This window comes from Takifugu flavidus, chromosome 5, assembly GCF_003711565.1.
Source record: "Takifugu flavidus isolate HTHZ2018 chromosome 5, ASM371156v2, whole genome shotgun sequence".
Taxonomy (NCBI): domain Eukaryota; kingdom Metazoa; phylum Chordata; class Actinopteri; order Tetraodontiformes; family Tetraodontidae; genus Takifugu; species Takifugu flavidus.
In genome coordinates this window covers 12127846-12153378 of record NC_079524.1, presented here as the reverse complement: position 1 = coordinate 12153378, position 25533 = coordinate 12127846, and the positions used below count along the sequence as shown (strand labels likewise).

Genomic DNA, 25533 nt, shown 5'->3' with positions numbered 1-25533 from the left:
TGCTGAACCCAAAGCATTTTAATTTTCACAGGTTTACATAAAATTCTCAAATAAGCGACATAGATATGTTTGTTGCAAACCACCTATGTGCACACAAATGCAAAGAAACATCAACATACAATCATGAAACGTTTATAGTGAACACAGTTGGGACAGAAATGTGAGAGATGCAGCTTCTTTGCTCTAATTTATAATCTTTAGAACTAAAACATGTGGATTTGCTGACCCAACTACGGACAAACCAGCTGTCTTCCCTCCAACCAATGCGTTGACTGGTTCATGCTCACAGAATAACATCTATACCAGGGCAGAGTGAATGAATTTGCAGTCCATGTCACAGAACATGTGGTCAGGACAAACTGACTTTATTAACAACACTGTGTTCTTTAGGAATGTCCAAGTTTTCACCAGTTGAGGAGGTGGCTGGTTCACAAATGACTAATACAGCGGGCTCATTTGGACAGATTAAACGTGCATCGTGGAACAATTATCACTTTGATAACACTCATCATTTACAGTATTAAGCGTCATATTTTCAAACAACTAAAAATGGCAAAGTCACTTGCCATTTTTTAGTTTGTCTGGAACAACTGATCTTTTGTGGCTTGATGGGAAATCACCAGTAAACCATTCTGCACTCCAGTGTTAAAGGGCATTTCGCTGCTGGTGATGCAAAACTCCAATTATAATCTGAGCCACAGTTGGAACTTTAATGCTATCCGCTTGCGTAATTTGAACTTGTTTACTTGTTTTTTAACTCAACAATAAAATTGAAAAATAAAGTACTGTCGCATCATATGTCCAGACAAGAGAACTGTGAGAAAATAGCTGGCATGCTGCAGGGCTTTCTGTGGTTTCTTGTTTTTTTTCACTTGAACTGCAAAGAGGAACTCTTTAAAGACTTGAACTGAACGGTTGCACTGCAGCACCCAGGATGCTAACCAAGAATAAACTTGATTGATCCAGCATCATGCAGTTAGAGGCATCCTTCGCAATACTGTCGACACTGTGCTGGAAAATACAGGTCGCAGCACAAGCACGCTGCTGCAGAGAGAAAGAGGAACCGCTTTGATGAGACATATGAGGCAAAGCTGATTTGGTTTGTGACTTTACACCACGAATGTTTGAACTGTCTAAACCCTGTTGGTGAAACCTGGCTTAAAGACAAAGAATGCATGAAAGAACCTGCGTTTAAAGTCACAGTGAGACATCTGCGCACTAGATGCAGCTGACAGTTTGCAGAGGACTTTTGTTATTTATCCCCTCATAGGAAATGAATAAATGTATATAATTAATACGTTTAAAAATGCGAGGTAACCATAATAAATAAAATGAATTGGCAAGTGCAAGTGCAAAGCTAGAGCTAACACTTTAGACTGGTTCAACATGTTATTTCACATTTTATGATAACAAAAATCAGCATTTTAAACATTTTGTTTTACAATAAAAAAAGTGGCGCATTCACTACCTGAGACTAGCTTGTTTAAACTCGACGTCTCCATAGCTATAATTATCTTATTGGCTGTTTTAGAGTCGAGCGACTGAGTAGCGCCGAGTAAAGTGTCGCGATACCTTTCATCCATTTATGTACTTTTTTTTACCCCCAAAACATCTCTGATAAGTGCGTGATCATTTCAGGAGCAAGTCGCTCTCAGAAACCCTGCATCATCGTGGACTTTGAATCCAAATACTTTCTCTGACAGTCTGAAAGCGCAGAATAAAGAACTGTCTCTCTTCCTCCTCCTCTTTAATCTCAAGTGCAACATGGTCCACCACTTGGCTGCGACAAATAAATCACAACACTTTAAGCACAACATAATTTCTAATCCAAGAGGATTTTGCATTCAAAGGCAGCCAAGATAATCTCCCAAAGGCCTCAGTGAGCTGCTGTTTTAAACTCCTTCGGGTATTTATAAGACATAAAAAAGGCCACAATTTGTGGCTTTCAAAAGAGGTCAGAGACCCTCCCAGGTTTGACTTCCACAGTACAAAAACAGGACAGCTGTCAGTGGCTGCACGGCTAAAGAGCGACACAAGTGTTTAAGTAACAGGTCTAAAAGATGTCTTTATACCGAGGCTGGTCAGATTATAGCATACAGCAGATTATTACCAGCGCAGTACAATCGCCAGGTGACAATCTGACACTTTTACGTGGCTTGTGATTTTAAGAGTCATGCAATGTTTCAGCTGAACTCAGAGACCTAAAGAACTGCTGATCAACCTGAGGAGGAAACACAGAGGGAGAAGAAAACTCTAAATAAACACCAACGTCTCTGATAAAGACGCGCCACGTGGCCATCTTAGGAAAATAAAGCTAAGTCTTAAATCGAGACTGTAAACAGTTTCCCCACCAACAATCAGACTGGATGCAGAGGTCAAACACATACGTGCATAAATGTTCCTCCGATTTCTCTCAGGGAAAATTACATATCATCAAATGCATATTTTTAAAATCAAAGGGGGCTGATTATCAGATGATTTCTTGGCAAACATTTTTTGCCCCCCCTCCCCACACACACACACACACACACACACACACTTTAGGGTTATCTCACAAAAATAGATCAGTGATCTGTTTCAAGTGTAATTTTTGTTTTTTTTGCATTACCTAATTCTACCCTGAAAGTCCCAACAGATATCTGCACAAATTGTCTCTCTCTTTTTTTTTTTTTTGCATCTGGGAGCTGTGAAGCAACAGCTGGGAGGCTTTAGAGCCGACACATTTGAGCTCTTCGCTATCCTTCAACGTTAAACCAACAACAAGTTTCAACGTCGCTGCCACGCTGTCATCTTTGAAAAAGCAGCAAAAAGCATTCAAGTAAGACCCAGGACAAGTTTATCAACGCCCGGCATATTCACAGAAACCTCGTTGACATCCACGGAGGTGGACCCCAACCGTTTTTACTGTGGGACTCAGAGAGGGTCTTGCTATGCAGCCGAGAGAGAAGCCGCCACAAGGCTGGCGCCAAAGTAGGTGACGAGAAAACATCGGCATCAAGAGTCATACTTGGCATCGAGAGTCTGGCCGTGGACTGACTGGAGTTAAAACCTTTTTGGCATCAGTGCAGCTGAGGCATGAAGGAAGCAGTCGGCTAAAGAGACGGTTGAGGCCCTTGCGGAAGACGCTGTTGGACAGGCTGTAGATGAGACAGTTACAGAAGCTGTTGCTAATTGCCAACCACGTTGTGAGGAAGGACGCCACCGGGTGATGGTACAGCCCAGCACTCTCCAGAACAAAGTAGAGGATGTAGGGCATCCACAGCACGTAAAACACGCTGGTGATGCGGAAGAGCACCATGGCGTAGCGTTTGTCCGGGCAACCTTCACACCGCTCCCCTCGCTCACCTTTGTCACCCTCCGTTTGCGAGCTGAAGCGAGCGTGGCGCTGGGTGATCTCCCTCGTGTGCTGCCGACAGATCTTGAATATATTACCGTAGGTGTAGCAGACGGTGAGCGCTGCCGGCGCGTAGAGCAGCCCCACGATAAAAGTGCTGAACCCAGAGTTGGTCTTCCAGGAGTCGGCGCACCACTTGAATATGTCCCCGTGGTATCCCGGTTTCCCCCAGCCAAAAAACGACGGCAAAAAGATCACAGTAGAGTAAACCCAGATGAGGACGATGCACGCTCTCAAGCGACACGGTGTCACCAGCGTGGCATAGGACAGCGGGCGGGTGATGGCGATGTAGCGGTCGACGCTGATGCACGCCAGCGAAGCCATGGAGACGCTCTTCAGCACTGAAACCACATAGCCGAATCCCTTGCAAGTCAGCTCCTCATTAAAAGCTCTGAGATAATGGAGAAGGGACAGTGAGGGTACCAGACAGCTGACTCCTACCAACAAATCAGCATAAGCCATCGTCTGGATGAAGTGGCTGGTGGTGTGGTGGTGCAGCAACGGGGCGCAGTGGAAGACAAATATCACCACCAAGTTGCCGGTGATGATGAGCACGGTGAGGAAGAAGATGATGACCACCTCCAGCACGCATGTATTCAGGCTGTAAGAGTAACCCACAGCACCCAGCAGGCAGAATGGGGGAGAACCACTTTGGTTCACATTGAAGGAAGAGTTCATGTTTGGAGATGGAAATGCAGGGGACACTTTTAGAACTCAGCCATCCTCTTCTCATTCAAGGCTCATTGTTTCAACCCCGGTGTCGCTCTTCACACCTTTGGCTCCAAGGCTACCAATCGCACCCCTCATCTTTGCATCTTTTCTCCTCAGTGTCCAAAAAAACTTCACGGAGGAGACGAGCATCAGTGCAGGTAGAGCACAGTCAGGCTGCCAGTGCTGCTGCTGCTTGTTGTGCAGTCATGCATCTTACCCTCCCTTCTCTGCAACTCCTGAGGTCAGCGCTCTGCTACAGCCAGAAACCTCCTAATGATCCGGAGATTCTTGCTATTTCCGTGCCAGGGAAAAATAAAAGCAATGGGAAACAATGTCAAGGTTCCTGGCCAGTCCAACGTTAACACTCCTCCAGTCCCACAGCTATAAATCTCTCACTGAAGAAGAGGAAAGGATTCCGAAGGAGAGCATCAAATCTGGAAGCCTCGCCCATGGTCCGGTGACACGGGGATGAACACACACACACTCCATCTGAAGGAAACAAAACCTCTGGAGGTGATAGATGAAGACGTCACCGTATTCTCCTCATTCTGAAGCTTCAGCTGCTCACAGGCAACCGGCAGACTCCCAGTTCATGTGCATCCTGTCGAGTTTACAACTGGAGCCAGAGTGCAGGAATGCCTGTGTAAGGGAGCGACAGATGGGGAGGCAGCCTCTCCTCTCTGCTGTGGTGGCAGTAGTGATGATGCAGTGCTGCCACTGCTGCCTCTCCTCCCCCTGCTCGCGCACTTTCTCTCCCTCTCTTACACCAGTGGTTCCTCCTCCCCTCTTAAATCCAGTTTCCCTCCTTTTCCTCCTACCTTGCTCTCTTTTGTCCTGCATTTCTTTCTTTCTCCTTCCCTTGCTGTTGTGCCTTCCATACCTCTGTATTTCATCTGTTCATTCTCTGCCTTCTTCTCCATTTTGGCTGCTTGTGTAAAGTTTATTGCATTCATTTGTGTATTATGTTCATGAGAAATGTCCCTGTACCCCTACATCTTGGTCTTTGCAGGCCACAGAGCAGGGCTCTCCCCCTACACATCTTAGCCAATAAGCAGCGAGCAGGTTCTCTTCTCCTCAGATACTGTTCACGCCCACCCACGTGCAGGCATACACACACCCTCCCCAGCAGGCTTCCCTCATGCACAAAGAGAATCCTTGCAGAAGAGAGAACTTGGCAACACATGCACACACGTGCCAAGAGACACAGTGGGGGAGATGTTCATGCATATTTATAATCTTCTGAGGAGGAGATAATTCCCACAGTGCACCGGGAAGAAGAAGAAGTGATGGAAGAAACAGGGTAAAAATGCTGAGCAAATCACTTTGACAAAGATGTAGTTGTGTATTTCTGTCACCTGCATCCGAACAGGACACACATGCACTGCACCCTGCAGCAGGATCATTAGGGATGCTCACCGTGATATCGTGGCCAAAGCAAAGCGTCAACATGAGGCTGACAGGCCCAGGATCTTTGCCCTGTTGCAGCCCAGCAATCACTGCCTCGGAATGTGGGCTCAAACATCTTTGACAGAAAGTGCTCATATGTCGCGCTGATCCAATGCTGCACGTTTCCGAGGGGCAGGCGTCTAGTAAGGATGCCGGAACCAATACTTTGGTACCAAGCAGTATAGGGTACAAAAACAGCATCAGGGTATGGTAGAAATGGAAAAGGACAAGTTGAATCTTGGGTAAAACAACCGGTGGTGACAATAAAATAGGAGCTGCCATTAATTTGTGATTTGCTGCTATGATTGAAAGGTTTCCTGTCAGTCCAAAAGTGATCCGACGCTCCAGCGCCTCTCTGAGGACAGTCTCTGTATTACACCAAAGCCAAAATCCCTCTTTTACACAACAGGCACCAAAATGTGGAGTCACTGTACTAAAAATGGCACAAAGACCTGCTTCTGTGTCTGCTCCTTCTTCCGCTCAACACATTTTTTTCCTTGTCGCTTTATCTCCAATGCTGTGAGGAACAACTAAAGAGATTCCAGGGACTGTTATATGTTCACTTCCCAGAAAAAATTAATCTGCAACTGTGACCGTCATGTGGCTGCAAAAATGTTTCATAAAACACATCATACCTCGGTCTTAATGAAACGTATTGTTGCATTACACTATCATAAAACAGAATCAGCAGTGCAGTCACTGGACTGTCTGCTGATCTTTCTGCACCAGATGAGAACAAAAACCAAAAAGAGCACAAACAAAAAACTAAAAACATATGGTGCCTGCTGAAGGGACCAGGAGCCCCCACTCCCTTTTTTTCTGTGCCTATTTCTGAGGTCAAAAGTCAGAATCATCACATGTCAATGTGAAAAACACAAAAGGACGTGTCGCCATGAAAACCGTCGTCATGGTAATGCGTGAACGCCACACACATGACCATGTTTGAAATGTCAGCGTGGGCTGGCGGGACATAACAGCGGCTCGGCCCTGAAGGACATTTTGACAATGGCCTGGTGCTCTGTTTCAAGTATTTCCAGAACAAAACTAATATTGAAATACTTGGACACCAAGACGATGGCAGCTGAACAGTGATTTTTGTGAAGAATCTACCATTTGTGCCAAATAGAGACAAGCTTAATTAGCTACTTCCACCTTTAAATGGGATTAAAAAAAAAAAAAGATATAGCAACTACCCAACATGCTGTGTGTCTGCGCTTGTAGCCGGCGAATAAAAACTGTAAGATTGAGGATTTAGAAGGAAAAAACTTACTCTGCTAAAACCTTCATAGATCATACCGGGCTCTGAAGCTCATTTATAATTCATCAACTCTTTTCTAATTCATATTCTCAGAAATGTCCTCTGTGGCATGTTTGGACTGTTTTCTCCAGGCGTCCAGCCCTCTGGAGCTCATGTCACAATTTAATTTAAACCTCAGGACATGGTTCATTAAAGGGGGACCAGCCTGGAGCCACAGTCAATTAGCCTTTGCGGAAACACTCCACTTGCCTGGAGACACAACAAGCCGATCATTATTAAGAGTGCATGTTTCCAAATACATGATTAAGGCATAGGTCAATAAATCACGACAGTAGAATTTTTTTTACTTCAATCTGTTCTTTATATATGGTGGAACAGCAGTTTTCTATGAGTGTGACATCAGTAGCCCAAATGGCTCAATGGCTTCTTCCACCGACCAAATAGGGGTTCAAATTTAAGTTTCCTGTACGAGCATTCGGACGAGTTACACAACTGCCATGTCGAGGTTAGACATACAATTACCGGTACACTGCTGCAGGGCTGGGGTCCAGGGGGCACAGTTGGGTTCACATCATCACGCTTAAAGCAGCAGATCAATAATTAAACATACCGGCTCTGCTCACGTTAGCAGCATTTATAGCAACGGCACATTCATCCTGAGAGTGAAAGAGGATGAGGAGAGCAGAACAAAATGTGACGAAGGGAGGAATTACAGCCACAGCAGGTTATTATGGGCCACCATAATATAGATCCACACCCCATATTCCCCACCATAAATATATCCTGCATTCACGTTTACCAAACCAAAACACTGATAAAACCCTCAAGAAAACCTTGGAAGTGCTGCACAACTTGGTGCTACTATGGTGAAGAGTGAAGAGTTTGTCTTATAGAAATATTCAAATCATTGTAGTTATCATGTATCATGTAGTTTATATGGGGTAGCCCCCTGCATTCCTCTGACACCAGAGCTCAGTTTTAATCAATTAAATTCTGTCTCTAGATAGAATAAAATACTGCCTCACATGAAGGAATTTATTTTGTAGACATATTTAAATGAATAAATTAAGTTACTGGTTATTTAGACTATACTTTAATTGACTGAGAGCAACTTTACTTTTATCAAATTATTGTGATCACAAATAGCATTTATTGTTTAAATGTCCTCTCTATCATATTAGAACTGGTGATTCTACCACGGGATTATGATACGTGGGATTATCTGGTTGCTGATAGATTAAACACAAAATGCTTTTGTGTTTCAGTTTGAGGCTCCAGCAACAACAAACAAAGAACACACAAAGTCAAACACAGAAGCAACAGCTGGCAGACTGGTGCTAATTTTACCCGTTAATTAAATTCAGCGCCTCGTGAATTCATCTCAGAGTGTTGATAAAGAAAATCCTGTGTGGTGGTGATGGCGAAATGGAGAACGTGCTGCGAGATCTAATAGGGCGGCAGCTTTTCGAAGCTTAGAGAACGGACGGACGGGAGATCAGAGACGCCGTTTTCCACACAGAGATATTTTCTTAATTAGTATGGATGAAGTGTGCAGGCAGAGTAGGTTGAGAGTAGGGTGGGTGTATATGAGAGAGAGAGAGAGAGAGAGAGAGAGAGAGAGAGAGAGAGAGAGAGAGAGAGAGAGAGCGAGAGAGAGAGAGAGAGAGAGAGAGAGAGAGAGAGAGAGAGATGGAGGTTGGTGTGCACATCCGGAGCTTAGTATTGTGACCTTTTCTGAGGGTGTATAGTTATCAGGTGTCCTTTATTCGTACTGTATGCTGTAATGCACACTTAGTGGATTTGTCAAGTCAAAATTATGCATCATATTCATCTGTTGGATGGATAAATGAATAAATAAATCCCACCAGCGAGAGCAGGTTCCGGTTACTGCTATCTGCTTTATGTAAAGTCCTTCTCGTGCATCCCTTTGGTTTGGTTTCAAACATTAGTAAATTAGGATTTGTGTGCCGTTCATTTCACCACAAATTGATTGGCTTGCTGTTAAAACATCCCAGGACAGGGCAAATACTTGACAACAGTAGTAGTTCAATTCAAAAAGCCATTTAGAACGTTGATCACAGATGTATCTGAAGACCATTCTAAGGTGCACCTATGGCAACTGATACGACAGAATAAATCACAATAAACAAAGAGAGCGTCTACTGGAGCTGTCTCAAGATACGCATAAAAGGCAATTGAACCTTTATAAAAGACAATTTGAAATCACTAAACAAAAGCAAATGTTGGTCAAGTACAGCTAGCTTCGCGCTTGGCAACAACAACGCAACAAGCAGCCAGATTTTGGTCACAAACACTAATAAACACCACTAAAACCGTCCAAAATCAAATTCTGAACAAGCCTACCTTTGTACAGTGCGATTTCGGGGCTTTTAGGGCAGAGAATCAGACTATAAAGTCCGTATTTTGAAGCAGGGGTCACCCCTCGGCTTTGCTGCTACCCTTGAGGAAAGTTGGGCCTGTGTTAGTGTAGTATTTAATCATTATTTACTTATTTTATGATTAAATAAAATGCTTTCAGTAGTAACTACGTGATAGGGATTCCGGGTAACTTTTTGAGTCAAGTTTTTTTTGTTATTGAAATATTGTACCATCGAACCCATTGAATTTGAATGTGAAATGATTGAACTCGGGGATTTTATTATGAAAGGGCTCGGCACTCCAGTATAGGATATATTGTTCTTTCATTGCCAGTTTTAAAAATACATTAATTTCTCAGAAATCTGCATGCAGTCCAACATGTGATGCATTTTGTTTACCATGTAGTGATTCAGTGAAAAGTGTCTTAGTCTTTGACCTGATGTTACACAACTTCCACAACCATCTATGCATGTGCAATGTGCAGTTCTTCGAGGGAAAACAGATGTTAATCTAATATGCTGCAAAATTCCTCATTCTTGGGGTCATGGTTGGACTCCTGTGAACAAAAGCAGCAGCCGTGGATGAATTATGGGAGGAAGCAGGGACGCCTGTCCTGAAGTGGTGTTTATTTTCTTCCAAAGCACTGTTTATAAAGACAATGGTTGAGGTCCACTTTCGGGTGCGTGGAGGTCTGAAAGTTCTGGTGAATGGCATAAATTACTCACCTAAAGAATGGTTTGGGAGAGAAGAGGAGCAATCTATTTAAAATGAAGTTGACGTGTTGATGGTTTATATTCAACATGTTGCCATGCGTTTAAAATAGCTGCAGGAAAGGTCAGGGTTTGTTTTTTTTGTTGATGGAATCAATTTGAGATCATCAGACCCTTATTAAAAGGACAGAATGCACCTTTTGCTCCGCAGTTTACAGAAAAGACCATTAAAGGAAGCAAAAGGCTTTGTTTTTGTACTTTGGTATGTATTTGATTCGGAAATACACATTAAATCTCCAGTTTGGCCACAAATGATCTGGTTTTCATCACCTTCAGAGGATCTTGTGTAGAACCGTATTTCAAAGGTGGGCTGTCACAGCAGGGATTAGGGTTGATGTAGGACTGACTCCTCCCGCTGTCTCCTAATATGATGAACGACATCTTTTATCTAATATATATACTTATTTTGGATGGTGCAGTGTTTTCTCATTTGTCAGCCAGAGCAGCTGTTTTGATTTCTCAAAAGCCAACTGTTGATGATGGCTATATAATCCACAAAACTTCTACACACACATGACAAAGGATTGAATCCCTGCCTTAAAGTCTCAGATACAGCACAATTCTGCTAAAATCTACAGTCAAGATAAATGCGATTAATGTAGATGTTTTATTTTTATGTTGACAAAAGATCCAGAAAAGAGATTCTGGATGAAGAATGGTTTTGCAAGTTCATGTTCTATGCATCAATATGCTGGTATAACATTTAAAATGCCCACATTTTAACCATGATATTTGGTTAATTAAAAAAAAAAATGCCATCAACACAGCAATCTTGAGTAAATCCAGATTATGCGCATATTTCCTGGACACAAGCACAAATCTGTGTGTGGTTTAAACGCAGAAACATACAGTATTAGTGTACTGTTCACAGAGTGCCCTTTGTAGGGCTTTAATCATCACAGTTTTCTTTAAATGTTGCCTTTGTGGATGCAGAAACTTTGCTGGAAGAGGGAACCCCTTTGTGTAAACATGTTAGCAAAGTGCTATTTGGATATTTTTACACAGCAGAGGGGATCTTAGAAAATGCAGGGATTTATTTATCGTTTATTATCGTTTTTCATTCTGGATTGTTATTAATGAGATTACGTTTTGGCTTTCACTCACAACAGAGGAACACCGTTAGGCCTCTGACACCTCTCCATTATTGATGACCTGTATGTTCGTGGTTTGTTCTGGTCTGAAGCCGCTGTAGCGTCTGTCCAGGCTGGGGTACTCCTCCCTGATCCTCCACACGCAGCAGCTGGGGATGACTGGGTGGCTGCCATCAGCCTGCTCCCCAAACCTCCAAAAGATGTACTGTCTATAGGCACAGTGGCGCAGGGTGGTGGTCTGGCCCGGCCCTGTGAGTGGATCCAGGGGGTCCCGGTACAGGAGGGCGGCTTCCAGCGTAGAGCGACGCAACACAAGCAGTTCGAACAGATGCGACGAGGTGATGCAGGCGCCGCCACTCCTCCTGCAGCATAACTCTTCATGGGGGACGGGGGTGAGAACGCAACAGTCACACTTACACCAGGCAGGTGGGACGGTCTGTGGGCGGGGCTTGATGTCAGGGGGACAGTCTGATGTGGCACCAGACTGTAGCAGAGACAAAGCTGCTCTTAGGTGGCCGATGTCCTCCTGTAACAAATGGTTCCATTTATGCGTAAATGCTAAAAAGCTAAAACACTCACGGTGAATCCTATTAAGACTTAATCATCTGGTTATAGTGGGAAACAGAGACAGGACCAGTTATGGAAGGCAGCGTGGTCACCTTTCGTGGTTGAACGCTTAGCAGTTTGCTGTCCTGCGCGCTCTTCTTCTGCGACTTCTTCACGAGCCAAATGTCATGCTCATCGACGTAGGACACGCGGAGGATGCACTGCAACGGTCACATCAAAAGATCCTCCTTATTAGGGACACACCCCAGATTTGTGATCAAACATCTCCTTAAAGACACCGTCACCTTCTGTTTGTCTTGAACCGACTCCACTTTCTTCTTAGAGTAGTCCTGACCGACCTCCTCTGAGTAGCAGCTGGTTTGAATGAGCCAGTCGATCAGTATAGTCGTCTGGGTAAAAACCACAAACACGTTATACACCTCACATACACACGTCATCACAAGAATGGATTAATTATACTATTTAAAAGCTGATGTTCGTTGCTAATGTGTATAATTTACAATAGCTTTAGGCACCTATTGATTTTTAAATGTCATTTTTTAGGTGGTGTGGGTGGGGATTAAGGGCAACAGCCTTTCCCATGGTTTTACTTTGCAGTACCAGTTCTACAAGCATCCTGCTTTAAAATGTTCCGACATGTGAATTTAATATTTCACAAAAAGTCCTCCATTTGCAGCAACAGATAGCACAGAAGACCGTGACGGCAGCATCAGCCTGCGTGTCTTACTAGAGCGTAGTATGACAGCGTTGATCCGATGTAAATGATGAGCTGGATGAAGCTGAACCTCCCGGCCTGGAAAGCAGCAGCAGACCGGTTAAAACTGCTGAGCTACATCCCTCTGTGCAATAAGTGAGGGGACACGGACAGCTGTCTGTGCAACACATCACTCACAATACTGTTACCAGCATTGGCACACTTAGTACAGTATATCAATAATGTAAACTTTGATTTCTAAAAAAAAAAAAAAGCACCTGTCCGAACACCATCACGTCAAACCTGATCCCAAAAGCCTTGTACAGCGTTCGCTCCTCCACTCTGTTTACTGTGTTGTACTTTGCGTACCTGCAAAAAAAGATAAAGGAGCTTCTTTAACATGAAGCAGATTTATTATCGTGTCTTCATCCGTGTGAGTGTTTCTTGATATAAATACAGCAACCTTGGTTTATTTATAAGGAACCTTCGGCTTTACTGAATCTGGGTCTCCGTCATTAAACTCAAGATAAATCTATAATTATGCATTAACAGCACCATCTGGACCTGAAAATGTGACTTTTGATCTTCCTTCACCTGAAATTTAGGCCAGGGTAGAGGGTCCTGTTGCTCTCCTTCTCATCCAGCCGTCTGAAGGAATATCTGGGAAGACAGTGGCTCCTGACCACGTCCAGGTTACAGTCCCACTTGATCTGAATACCAATGACGCCCCCCTGCGGTTGATTCAGGAATAACAAAAACATCATTCTCAAAAAGAATTTCTAGGTTGTTGAATGGCAAACCAGAGCAGTCTGTGTTTTAGTTTTCTTATCACTGTATGGAGGCATTTCCCTTATGGGGTATTTAAAATCAGAGGACCTCACCTCCACTGCCATTTCTTGGAAGTTTTCCCCAGCCTCTCGAACCATGTCTCCCAGTCTGAAGATGGGACACAGCGAGTCGTTTTCTCTGCGACAGTTCTTCAGGTAGGTGTCGCTCATCTTCGGAAGAATGTTCCTCCTGATTACACATTATCTCCATTTTAAACAGCTCGCCTTCATAAACCTTCATTATTTTGCATTTCTCTGGGTTTGGGACGGTTGATTCACCTGGTGTAGTTGAATGCAGGAAACCTGATGTTGTTTTTAATGAGGACTGTGAAGTTCTCAGCTGCTGTCAACAAAGCAGGTCTGCATCATGGAATTAAGCACACGCAAATCCGTTTTAACATCAGAACTGCAGACAAAAAGCTACATTGGCTTAAATCTAGGAAACCAGTGGAATCAATAAACATAAACGGTGTTTAAGAATAACAAAAACTGTTTTTCGATGTGGATAACCAATGAAAAACAGCAAGAAAAGCCAGATTTTGCTGAGAGAAATTAATTTTTAAAGGCATGTTTTATTAGCATGCTTTATTTTAAAATCCTCTGTTGTTACCGGGGAGGTTTGTTCTTGGTTTCTATTGGACACCACGCAGACACCTCACAGGTTTTCTTCAGTGCATCGAACCTCACGCACGATCCCGTCTGGATTCCTGTGGGAAGTAAAAAACACACCCTGGATTTGAACCAATTGACGTGCTAATGAATGTCTGCAGAGGCTGTTAATAGTGCTGTTAAAGTATCAGCTAATGGCACAGTTGCTGTGAAGCCCTTGTAGCAACATATCTGACATGAAATATTTGATGTATTCAAGACCTAATGATTAAAAAGAGACTTGTAAAAAAAAAATTCCGACCTACAAATTCTCCCTTTCATCCCGTTAAGGGAAAAGGTAAAGGATGGATGAGTGGACCAACTAAGCAGGTCATCCTTGGGTCAGAGAAGAGAGTTTAAACTTGTGAAAACTCAACTGTACGTAAAGCAACACATCTAACTATAACAGTGGATGAAAAGGTTTTGGAATTCAAGGAAATTGAGAAATTCATTTGAAAAAAATCAAACACTCCCAATAAATAACAGAGTGTCCTGTATAATAAAGACGTGAGGTTCCTGTACCGTGACTGTGCAGGTCTGAATAGCCTTTCTTGCAATCCTGGTCCTTGTTACACAATCTGCCATTCTGGGGAATCTGGAATATAAAAGCTGCAGCAACATAAGACAATTTTGCCAACTAAAAATGAGATTAAGAGCACCAACTTGATCAAATATGATGGGACAGCACCTCGGGGCATTTCCCCTGCTTCTGATTCCGCGTTACGAGGACGTTGGTCAACACAAAAAAGGAGTTTTTGCTCTGAAATGATAAATTGGAAGACTTTAAATCCACCGATGATTCTGGGATCCACGAGGGATGAGGCTTGTGCTTCTACCTGTGCTGCCGGCCCGCTGTAGTCCACCACGTCCCAGACCACCTCTCCAACCCCGGACAGGTTAGTCTGGGCCACACCCTTCACCTTGGTGGTGACAGAGCTCACCACCAGGTCAAACTCCTGGTACTTTCTGTTCCACGCCATCATCACACTAGCAAAAACACAGATCAAGGATCTCTGATTTGCACGTGAAGGACAGAAAAACACCAAATCTTCAGAACGGGGACATTTTGGTCCTCAGTTAGATCAGGTCACACTTCTGTATTTAGGCTTTAAATGTTCGTGAAAGTTAAAAGCTTATTTTAGCACAAATCAAGAACGACTTACTTCCTATTTCAGTTTTGTTTTTCTGCAGGATTTCAGAAACTATTGCTCTTGTACACATTGTCAACATTTTTAAACGATATAAATTATTTAACACTGTATTAAATAGCCTGAATTTAAATCGGGAGAACCAGTGCACCAAAATCAAAATTCGCCCAGGTAGGGAGTGAAGACGCTTAAGCGTGTGCGTGCGTGTTTCCGGTCGATCTGGGTCGGAGACTTGTGCGCGGCTCATCTTGACAAATCCGCGTTTCCCCCGCAGATATGCGTGATTCGCTCGCGCTCTGGGGCACTTTCACTCACCAGATAAACAGAAGGATGAATCCGTTCAGGCTCCATTTCATGGACCCAAGCCGGACGCTCTGGATCCGGACCAATTTGTTGGTTTCGTACTGACAGAGGCTGCGAACACAACCCGACATGACTGCGACCCGCTTCTGTGGAAGCCTTCCTCAAACGAACCTCTGACTCATTCCAGCTGCTCCTTCTTCCTGTTTGGACGGTCACATGTTCAGTCCTCCAGAACAGCTCCGAACTTTGGACTCCCACACACCCTCTCACAATGATCCAGTCCTTTCCCGTCCTCATAATTCAGCCAGACAGCAGTTGAACATACTCATCACCTATGATTAGTAAGATAATTTAATATGCAACTGAATCTCTACTTATTTTTGGCTTGTTTTCCTTTCTCTAATTTCTCTATGTAGATCCATGTTTACGGACCAGTCCTAACTGGGCTGTCCATAACGGTGACATAAAGACTCTTTCAGTTCCCAGCAGAACACAGAGGAAAGTGAGCAGTGTGGACAGACGGTCCCAGGATGAAACAATAGTTCCACAGTTGAGTAGTGGAGCTGGAATTTGATACAGCTGCTACACCACTGCAGTTTTAGGGAACTTGCATTTCATGCATGAAAAGCTCTTGGTGAAGCGTGCGCGAATAAAATGGAGAGAAAATATAAAGGTGATGTGAGATTGGTTTAATTTTTGTGGACACATGACTGGACTTTTGCTCCAGATGTTTTGATAAGGTGGCGCCTTCATGGTCACCCATCACAGATCCACAGTCCTCTTCTCCCTTCAGCTGAACAACTTCTGGAACTTTGGCTTGAGCATCTCCAGCTGATCGCCCTGCAGCTTCTGTGAAATGCTCCCGATGTTCATGATCATCTCGTGAGCCTCGTCGAACAGCTTTTCGCCGATCTCCTTCTTCACGCGGTCTCTCCAGGCACTCAGCTTTGGGCGGCTCTCAAACACATCAATACCGGTTCCAACAGGCTGCAGAACAACGTTGGACAGGAGTTAAAATGTATGGCGCTGGTTATACGCACATAATTGAATGGTGCCATCCTCCATTTGCAGATTAATAAAAAAAAATCTCCAGGGTTGTGTTATCGGGGGATTAATTGGAATGTCCCGTCTTAGCGTCACTTTTACCTGCATGGCCTCAACAACAGCCACCAGATCAGCCAGTGAGATCTTGTTGCCCACGATGAACGGCTTGTCTTGCAGGAAGGTTTCCTCCAGCAGTTTGAGCGACTGCTTCAGATCCTCCATGGCGGGGTCCATCTTTTCCTTCGGTGCCTCGGAGCCCATTATGATAGGAAACAGACTCTGTTGAAGGGTGACAGGCTTCAGTCGCCTCCATAATCTAGTAGATACATTATTGTTTGTTCGTCCACAATACAGAAACGGCTCGGGATGGAAATGTCCCTACCCAACCTGGACACGTGACCTCTGACCTCTGTATTTTGTTTATCATTTGGTAAAGAAGACCTTTGGATTCAACCCTGAGAGCAGCATTTACCGCTCACTTTGGATTGCCATCACAGACCTTTACCAATCCTGGCAGAGCTCGGTTTGTTAGATCAGTTCTAGACAAACTGGAACAAGAGGGAAAGTCCGCCCTTTCAGATGTGGAAGGGTCGATGATGTGGGACGTACCCTGAGCAGGAAGACCTTTGAGCCGTGACTCCTGAGGTTCATGTGCTGCCAGGATAGGTACTCATTCACGCGAGCCCGCAGCTGCAGGTCGGCTGGGTACCAGTGATCGGCCACGGAAGATGAGTGTTTCTGCGCCAGGTACATCAGGATGGCAATGCTGCAAAAGAACCATGGGAGGAACATTCACAACCTTCTCCTCCTTCCTGATCAGTCCAGCTTCAAGTGATGCATTCAGAGAGGCAGGGCTGCCATTGTACCTTTCTGTCAGGATGAAGTTCCCATCTTTCATGACAGGAACTTTCCTCACGCTGCTGATTTTCCCAAACTCCTCGCTGAACTGCTGCCCTGAAAGAAAAACTCAGCCAATTCAATCAACAAAAAACAGAGAAATAGACTTGTGGAAACATTACAGGCCCTTTGTTCTTTTCCAGCACATTCTTTTATCCCCACTCTGAATGAGTTGAACTGTGACCTCCAGCTGTTTTGCTGTTCTAATCTGGGTTAAGTAACTAACTGCTCCTCACGCCACAGGATGAACTTGAAATGTGATTCAATGTGGTGGTATTAAATTATAGTCCAGAGACAGACCTTTTTATGTTTATGGTCTGCTCAGCACGTTCAAAGTGCAAACTTTAACTTGCAACTCCTGCAAACATGGGGCAAGCTTCATGCATTATCAACAAGACAAGCTCAAGGACTCAAAGCCACAATGATTTGGGAGTCAAATTAGTCAAAACAGTCATCAGCGCGTGCTTTGTTCAGGTTATTGTAGCCAGAGGCTGAGCTAAGAGCCATAAACATGCACAAATCAGAAAAGTATGGAGTCACATATCAAACTTCCTGTTCTCTCTCCTCAGCAGTGTCGGGCTTACCAGCGGCAAGGTCGACATGCTTGAAGTCAAAAGGAATCCCGGCCACTTTGGCAAACAGGAAGACAGAGCGGCAGGGCTGGGAGAACAGGTCGAGATAGAGTTCCATCGTGTCTGTAGGTTGCAGAAGCTTGCACTGGGTTCCCTCTGAGTTTTTCACTCCTCTCCTACTGCGCGTGATCCCGCGCGTCTTCCCAGAAACTCCGCCTTTCAACTGTGACGCTCTGCAGCTTTTAAACAGTGGCGACAGTTCAAAGATAACAGACCGTCAGGGTTGAGCAGGCTGACCTTTGACCCCAGCCGAACCCAACATTTTGTCAACAAAGCCGGGATCATCACAGGTTTATTCTGCTGACATCTGTGACTCAGAGGTCATTTAATAATGAGGTTACAGCAGGAGGCGGGCAGAATGATCAAGTTTCACACTGTTAAAAATGTGTGAATTGTTTTATTTTCCAATTTTGTTCTGTGGTGAATGCTTTGGTTTCACATTGTTTTGATCAAATAATCTACAATTTTCTATCCTAACTGACTGTTGAATGAGAATGTAGAGTGATTAACTACATTTACCTACCATGTTTACACTTAATTATTCTAATGCCATTGGAACCTTTTACTCCACTACATTTTGAAAGTCAGATTTAGCATTTCTATTTTACATGTTTTTAAAAAATATATATTTTTCTATTGCTTGTATCATGATTAAAGTGGTTGGATTTTATTTGAATTATTTACTTTATTACTAGCACAATTTTAACATTTTGGTAATATAACTAAAAACAAAAACACCACAAGCTTTAGGGAAAAGGCTTGAACATTGACATTATCCTTACTTTTTTGATCAACAACAAAGTACATTTAAAGGGAACTAAAGAATAATTGATTTTTGTTGGGTTTTTATATCTGAAGTCAGAGGTCAGAGAACTCACAATAGAATTTTTATGGCATTTCTTTGATTCTTCAGATCAGAAAAATGTGTATTATGTAAATATTGTGTGTTTGAAGAGAATGATAAGCATTTGACTGAGAGTACAAGCGCAAACAAGGGTGTTGAGTTGAATGTCAGCATAGTTCTCAAGCACTTATCGTCACAAAGCAAATATTAGAACATGCAGCTACAGAAATATCAGTGTAACAAAAGAAGGAAGAGGCAAAGAAGAATAAAAGGCAATAAATCATGTGACATTTGTGATGCACTGGTACAGTGACATTACCATGTAACCTTCATCAAAAGCAACAATAAGAACAACAAATCTCATAACAAAAGAACATGCTGCAAATGCTGTAAATTTACATCAGGTTAACTGGAACACCACTAATTGCTGAGTTTGTAGTCAGGCTCAGGTGTTTAATTGAGGACAGAGGTCGAGTGTCTCACCTAAATGATGTCTAATTTCTTTTTACGATGCGCTAACATTCACCGGTGACTCAGATTTGAGTGCTACCAGCTTTAATTACCTTCAGAAGTACCATGGGAGAATCATTTTCTCCTGGAGCTAGAATGAGCACAGCCGTCGGGCTCTGCGATCATGCTTGAATCAGATGATTTGAAGCTGTGTGGCATCGCTCTGTTCCTTGTCCTGGGAGTCCTCGCCAACCTTTTCAACCTGGGTGCAATGCTGGGGCAGCAGCAGGGGAGAACTGTGGCCGTCATTATTTGCTTCATCTCGCTGGGCAACATCCTGCTCCAGACCTCCACGTGTGTCCTTGTGGCTTCCATCAGGGCTGGGGTGCTCTGCCGCCCTCACTTACCCTTCTTCTTCAGCGGGGTTCTGTATGTTTGGTTCATCAGCAGCTCCGTCAGCATCTGGTCTGTTGCCTGGCTGAATGTCTTCTACTGTGTGAAGGTCTGTAGGTTCTCCTGGATTATCTGCAGAACCCTCGAGGAGAACATCTCTAGCATCCTGAACATTACCATGGTGATAATGTTCCTGACCTCCTGCGTGATGTTCACCCCTTTCTTCGGCCTCCACTTCCAAGACCAACACGTGAATGCGACGGAAATGGGCGCTTGTGTCATCAGGAAACCTCTGCTGCCAGCCTGGGTTGACATCAACACCTATGTGATCACTTTTATCTGCTTCCTCACGCTGATGCCCTCCACCATCATGCTGCCCACCTCACTAGGCCTGGTGGTCTACCTCTGCAGACGTACGGCGAAGACGCGGAGGAGCAGCTCAGCAGAGTCCTACCTGCTGGTCTGCAGGCTGACAGTCGCTCTGGTTTGGGTTTACCTCACCACTCTGCTCATCATCTCGCTCTACTACTTCCATGCTCTCTTCGCTTCAGGGCTGAGTGCAGACGTGCTCTTCTCGGGCTTGTCCTTTTATTGTGTGGCTTGTGCAGCGCTCCTCAGCTGCTCCAACAAACACTTGAGAGGGAAGTTGAGAGTGTTGCTCTGCAGAGGAAAGAGGACAAATACAATGGTCATTAATGCAGAAGGGAAGTAGGAGCTGATTTGTAAGGCTTTCTGTTGATGGAGGAATCTGAAACCAATTATTTTTATTCTGTAACCTGTTTACTGTCTGAAGAAATGAGTGAGAAAAACGGATTCTTTCTGTCAGCTGATGGTAAGATGCAATTTTTTGAAATCTGTTCAGTGGTTTTGAAGTACCACCTTGTCACCAACAGGGGGAGATAGAGACTTATCACCTCTGGAATACTGTATCTCAAGTCAACAGGCGGTTGCGCAGTATGGGAAAAACATTTAACCTCCACCTGGACTGCAAATAAATGACAATTCCCGACAATTTTTTTTCATGTAAGTGATGATAGTAATGTTAATAGAAATGCAATAGATGAATCCTGAAATATTTAGTACCCAACATTTAGGTACTTTGCCTAAAAACAGTTAATCACAAAGTCAAAAATCAGTCAAGAAGAAAGCTGACCACATCTCTGCTTAACGGAACAAGCGACTGATACAAAGATTGCAACAGTGCACAAACCCATGAATGAACTCTGGGCTAGCACAATTCAGGAAGTGATGACGACTCAGCACCAGAGCAGGAAGCAACCTGGGTTCTGTCCAAGTTTCACCAAAGTCCAAAAAGTCGGAAGCAGGGAAGATGTTAGCCTGAGTGTTAACAAAGCGCAGTCATCAGCAAAGCTGTAGCCTGGGTCCAAACTGGAGGGACGACCAACAAGAAAATTAGGATTTTTGGTGATTTGCCAGTGGAGAGGGACTATTAGGAGGCAGTTTAAGAGAACAGGCTGGAGGCTGCCTTGAACTTGACCAGGAGACATAAGAAAAGGCGAGCCACAGTGATGTATGAGCCTCTTTCAGTTTGGAATCTGTTTTTAATCGCAGCCAGATTACCAGGAGAGTCCCTGGAATTAACAACCTAGTAAAATTTGAAGTTGAAGCTTGCTGGATGTAGGAGCCAAGTGGCCCAAGATTAAATTTGCCACATAAGAGGTTCTGTCTGCACAAGAAGATTTGGTTACACCACAACAAAAGCAGAGGGAGCAGAGCAGAACAGGGCACATGCTAAAGATGCTAGGCATTTAAACTTCAATGATGCTTTTTGGAGTACTACAGCTCTATGTCCAGACACAAATTCTCAACAAGAGAAGAAGAAAAATTAGTTTATTTGGTTTTTTTATATGACGTTAAACAAGGTGCACATCTTCATCTTATAATAGTGGTCATAATGTTAAGCAGAGCAGATGGAATATGCAAATTAAAAATGTATGAAAAATATGACCGGTACAGAATTTACTAATTTATGATTGACTTAAAATAGGCTAACTAAGCTCTGTCTTCCTGTTTGCAAAAGTGGCCGGGATTCCTTAAAAGATACCCAAACAGGACGTGACATCAAACACATCTGACCACAAGAAGTGCGGCGAGTTCTGACTATTCCTCTAACTGATGTACTCAAGGAAATATCATGATTTGATTGCAGAGGATGCTGACGCGTAGCACCCGCAGAAGAAAACCTGTGATTAGCTGCAGGAGGACACGGCTCTTACGACGTTTTGATCCCCCCCTACTGCCTTTCCCCCACCATTTGGACCTTTTTGTAATGGCGAGGTCTGCCACAGGTCAGACAGGGTCATGCAAAAAAATCCAGAGCATTAGAGTTAATGCCTTGAAACCCACTAACACCCCCCTCCCCCGCGTCCTTCCAACCTCAGAGACATTCTGCATAGCCCTCCACACGTTTGGATGTGGCGGTCGGGCAGCTGGTCGGTGATTTCCATCCACGCGTCTGGTTCACATTAAAGAGACACATGTGGTCTTTGTTTTGAGAAGTGCGGCTGGCATGAACCCATAACCAGCCAGATGAAAATGGGATTCTCAGGCAGCAGATTTGGGCCAATCTTTGTTCAGGGCCAGTGTTTCGCTTTAAACAGGAGGATTGTAATGACAGGAAGTAAATGATTTGATTCAAGACCTTCATTAAGGAAGTGGAATGGTGGATCTTGGAGAGAATTTGTGTGAGCGCCAGTTGATCCGATGTGAATCTGCTGCCAAGCTCGTGGATGTTGGCTGCTGCAACAAGTTTTACGTTTGGTGAGGAAGTCCAGAAAATATGTACATGATCTCACATCCTGAGTCTGCGGCTGCAACCTTCGACCTTCCACTGGAGCCAGCGAATATTTAAATGTGGTTTACAGTGAATGTTATGTAAAACCAAAATAAATGGATTTTGGGGGCAAAACTAGATGATAAGTTTTTTTCTACATTACATTTTTGTGTGTGAGGCTGGTATTGAAGTCCCTTTTCATGCTGCATAATTAATGCTGAAAATTGTTCTCTAAAATCACAGGAAACACGTTCGATTACACACAGAATGGAAACTCATTTTCAAAGCCAAGGATATTTTCCTACCATTGATGTGTCGAGTCACACTCTGCTTCCTGTCAATCACCTGAAACCAACCAAGAAGACCGCTTTTTTCAGCTGACTGAGCTTCAGGAAGCACAGACGGGCAGAGGGCAAAAGGTCACACAGGGTCAAAATAATCAGGGGATTTAAACTCACACAAACTTTAATTTCCCAAGTTGGTTTCAATTATCTGATTTGGTAGATGTGAGTGAATTTTCTGAATTTGTTATGCGAATTTCCAGAAACATGTTTGTTAATTTTCGCTCGGAGCTCTCTGCTTAGCCCTGCCAAATATAAATACGAAGAACATTTGCTTGTTCCCACACCAACAGACACACACTCAGGACTGGAATGAGCCACGTTGTTGATGGTCTTTTTCGCCGTTTTTGCAATTTCACCACCAGGGTAAGCGCCGAGTTCCTCTGTGACGAGCAGAAGAATTAAACAGATGAAAGATGCTTTTCATATCAGATAACAGCTGCAGGAAGATTAGATGGAAACCAAAACATCCTTCCACTTTAAAGAAACATCTTTCTTTAAACTGACAAAGAGGGAACATGAGGTTGGATGTTTGTGTGTCTGCAGGTATTTCCCCCCAAAATAGTTTGAAACATGATTGGCAGAGATATATGACCTTGAAGTCATCATTCTCTGTGTCACATTACTGCCATCGAACTCCACAGGGTTCAATTTCATCAGGCATAATTCTCTTCTAAGAGAGCGGCTGTCATGCCTTGGAGCTCTGCCACCTCTTGTAAAAAAGTACTGGGGAGTGAAACGTATTGAGACCATGTGTGGGTAACACGAGACGTCTTGTTTATAATTCATGCGAACACAATGGCGAGTGGTTTGATTTTTGATTTAGAGTCCGGAGAAGCTGCCAACCTTCCCCAAAAAGAAGTCATTAGTGTGTGCGTTGGTGTGAAATTACATTAAAATTCTTTCTTGGATACCAATAAAAAACAAAAATGCGCTCAATATTTGGGCATAAGCTTATTAATTAAGAAATTCTCGATCTTTAGAGGACCAGTCAGCAGAGCAGAAGTGCAGATACTGCCATGAAAAGTCACGTCCAGCCTGAGCTGGGTAGAATTTCTTGATAAGATGTGAGGTGTTGTGACAAAACGATCTGATAATGGGAACCAAACAGAGCCTAAATATTACCCTGTCAGCAGGATAGTGGGTCAAAATCCAAATGCAGCTTGAACTCTAATTGGCCAGCACACATCTGCATCCAGTAACTGTAATTACAGCTTCTTGTCCAAAAATTGGTAGTGTTGCTTTCTTATAAAGCCTTTCCCTTTTCTGCCTTTTTCTCTTTCATTACACTCGAAAGATAACAGGCCCGATGTGAGTTAATCAGAGTTTATTACAACGGCAAACAAACTTTATAAACAGCCTTTATACCAGAAATCTCCGCTACCTTCGTCACAGTGATTCGAGGTGAAAAGATTATTAAAGGAATTTTTCCCATTTTGCATAAGAGCCGTCCTGCCGCTGTTGCAACTGTTCCGCTTTAGATTACTCATCTAAATTTTGTGCATGAGACATTAATGTTCAAAGCCTCACGTTGTAGCTCAGCAACTGGGAATAAAAGAAGAGAATTTATGGTTCTAGTGGAGGTGAAGTGTTTGACAAAGTTCCCAGGACTTCAGTGCAGCATTTAAACCAGCTGGTTAACAAGCTACCAGCAGCCCCCCTCAAACCACAAATGGCCAGTTTAACCTCCCCTTTGTAAACAGATTAAACACACAAGATAACACTTGTTAATTACTAAGAATTTGGGTTGACTGGTCAAACATTTTTTTCATATATCCCGTTGTGCATGTGCTGTATTAAGCTACTTATGCACGTGTCATATTGACGTCAGCCGCCAGTTTGGTGCCCCAGGCGGAGCTTGAACTCTGATTGGTCGTTAAAACTGTGTGAGATGAGAGTTGGAAGTGATGATATCAAAAAAAAATTGACGTACAAACACACGTTTGCCAACACATGTCAATAATTCTCATATCTGGAACAACATTTGAGAGTTTTAGAGGAAACGTCATCGTCTTCCATCTCCCACTGCTCCCACTTTCTCTTTACCCGTAACACAGGCAAGGGCGCATCACCTACCGTGAGGTTTGAGTAGAATCCCTAGAAGTCTTACCCTGACTCTGACCCCAGAGCACCACTTTCATGCAACAGCAGCAGGAAAAGACTCCCCTTTAATAGGAAGAAACCTTGAGCAGATCATGGGTCATGTGGAGGGTTCTGTTGCTGATGCCTGGAGGGTAGACGGGGTAAGGCATCACGTGTGTCAACATGTGAGTGGTGTATGATCCATGTGCATCAGCAGGCCACTGCTCACCTGAACTCCATTAATTGCTCTAATTTGAGAACCCACAGATGTTTCAGCCATACCTGTTGGTCCCGGGAGGCTCGTCCCTGCCTGGTGGCTCGTTTATTGTGCCGTGCTGATGCACAGTGTTTTCTTTTATGGTTCCTTTTAATGATCACAGAGGCTGGTTGCAGTTAGCCTATTTTAGAGGTTCAGTCTGTGCAAGTGTCTGATCCCAGTGGCCAGACATACTGTTGCCTTTAGTCTCGCTGGAGCCCTGGAGTTAAACTTAATTGTTGTGAATCAGGATAATGCCCTCCTTATTTTAAACTAATAAGATCAGGTGTTCACTAAATCCCATTCCTGTTCATCTGTGACTGAATTTCAGGATTTAAATAGAATCGTTAGTTTGTTTTCCTGGCACATTAACTGCCCAAATCCCAATTAAAATGCATTCCAATGCAAAAGCGTGCATAATAAAGTAATCATTGTGCATTTTGCTCACGTTGTCGTTGTAATGGAATCCAGAGCAACAGGTGAGAGCGAGCAGCGAACCATCACTTGAAGGGCACACCGCAGAGAAAGGGTTAAGAGTCACATGGTAGCGGGTGGTATTATCAA

The 25533-nt window shown here is 43.7% G+C and overlaps 4 protein-coding genes across 6 annotated transcripts; 1 reads left to right on the top strand and 3 right to left on the bottom strand.

Annotated features, from left to right (window-relative positions):
- On the bottom strand, positions 1-5077 carry LOC130525539 (probable G-protein coupled receptor 21). Its single transcript, XM_057032397.1, has one exon. It carries the CDS (start codon positions 4070-4072, stop codon positions 3002-3004), a length of 1071 nt encoding a protein of 356 aa, XP_056888377.1. The 5' UTR covers positions 4073-5077; the 3' UTR covers positions 1-3001.
- A 5469-nt stretch (positions 5078-10546) lies between these two features.
- p2rx7 (purinergic receptor P2X, ligand-gated ion channel, 7) lies at positions 10547-15482 on the bottom strand. 3 transcript variants are annotated; one of them, XM_057032703.1, is made up of 13 exons: positions 15249-15482; positions 14622-14772; positions 14474-14545; positions 14308-14380; positions 13748-13844; positions 13417-13497; positions 13192-13327; positions 12905-13041; positions 12589-12679; positions 12344-12409; positions 11901-12005; positions 11709-11816; positions 10547-11575 (listed from the first exon to the last, which is right to left on the bottom strand). In XM_057032703.1, the coding sequence occupies exons 1-13, from the start codon at positions 15365-15367 to the stop codon at positions 11078-11080; spliced, it is 1734 nt and encodes a 577-aa protein (XP_056888683.1). In that variant the 5' UTR covers positions 15368-15482; the 3' UTR covers positions 10547-11077. The 3 variants fall into 3 exon arrangements, with proteins under 3 accessions (XP_056888683.1, XP_056888685.1, XP_056888684.1); XM_057032705.1 differs by having other exon boundaries at positions 14308-14394; positions 14622-14798; positions 15249-15390; XM_057032704.1 differs by having other exon boundaries at positions 14622-14798; positions 15249-15384.
- Positions 15483-15904: 422 nt separating this feature from the next.
- On the bottom strand, positions 15905-18005 carry gstt1a (glutathione S-transferase theta 1a). The gene is made up of 5 exons (XM_057032710.1): positions 17762-18005; positions 17147-17234; positions 16890-17046; positions 16383-16559; positions 15905-16223 (listed from the first exon to the last, which is right to left on the bottom strand). Exons 1-5 carry the CDS (start codon positions 17865-17867, stop codon positions 16026-16028), a joined length of 726 nt encoding a protein of 241 aa, XP_056888690.1. The 5' UTR covers positions 17868-18005; the 3' UTR covers positions 15905-16025.
- Positions 18006-19252: 1247 nt separating this feature from the next.
- LOC130525681 (taste receptor type 2 member 40-like) lies at positions 19253-22428 on the top strand. Its single transcript, XM_057032709.1, has 2 exons — positions 19253-21027; positions 21538-22428. Exon 1 carries the CDS (start codon positions 19288-19290, stop codon positions 20206-20208), a length of 921 nt encoding a protein of 306 aa, XP_056888689.1. The 5' UTR covers positions 19253-19287; the 3' UTR covers positions 20209-21027; positions 21538-22428.
- Positions 22429-25533: the final 3105 nt, after the last annotated feature.

Bases quoted from the DNA above. Each gene is read 5' to 3' on its own strand.
- LOC130525539 (XM_057032397.1), bottom strand. From the start codon at position 4,072: ATGAACTCTTCCTTCAATGTGAACCAAAGTGGTTCTCCCCCATTCTGC.
- p2rx7 (XM_057032703.1), bottom strand. From the start codon at position 15,367: ATGTCGGGTTGTGTTCGCAGCCTCTGTCAGTACGAAACCAACAAATTG. The intron at 13,845-14,307 runs GTACAGGAACCT...TACTTCCCACAG, and splicing joins TTCAGACCTGCACAGTCACG to GAATCCAGACGGGATCGTGC. The intron at 13,042-13,191 runs GTGAGGTCCTCT...AATCAACCGCAG, and splicing joins TCCAAGAAATGGCAGTGGAG to GGGGGCGTCATTGGTATTCA.
- gstt1a (XM_057032710.1), bottom strand. From the start codon at position 17,867: ATGGAACTCTATCTCGACCTGTTCTCCCAGCCCTGCCGCTCTGTCTTC. The intron at 17,235-17,761 runs GTAAGCCCGACA...TTTTTCTTTCAG, and splicing joins GCATGTCGACCTTGCCGCTG to GGCAGCAGTTCAGCGAGGAG. The intron at 17,047-17,146 runs GTACAATGGCAG...GTTCTTTTGCAG, and splicing joins AACTTCATCCTGACAGAAAG to CATTGCCATCCTGATGTACC.
- LOC130525681 (XM_057032709.1), top strand. From the start codon at position 19,288: ATGCTTGAATCAGATGATTTGAAGCTGTGTGGCATCGCTCTGTTCCTT.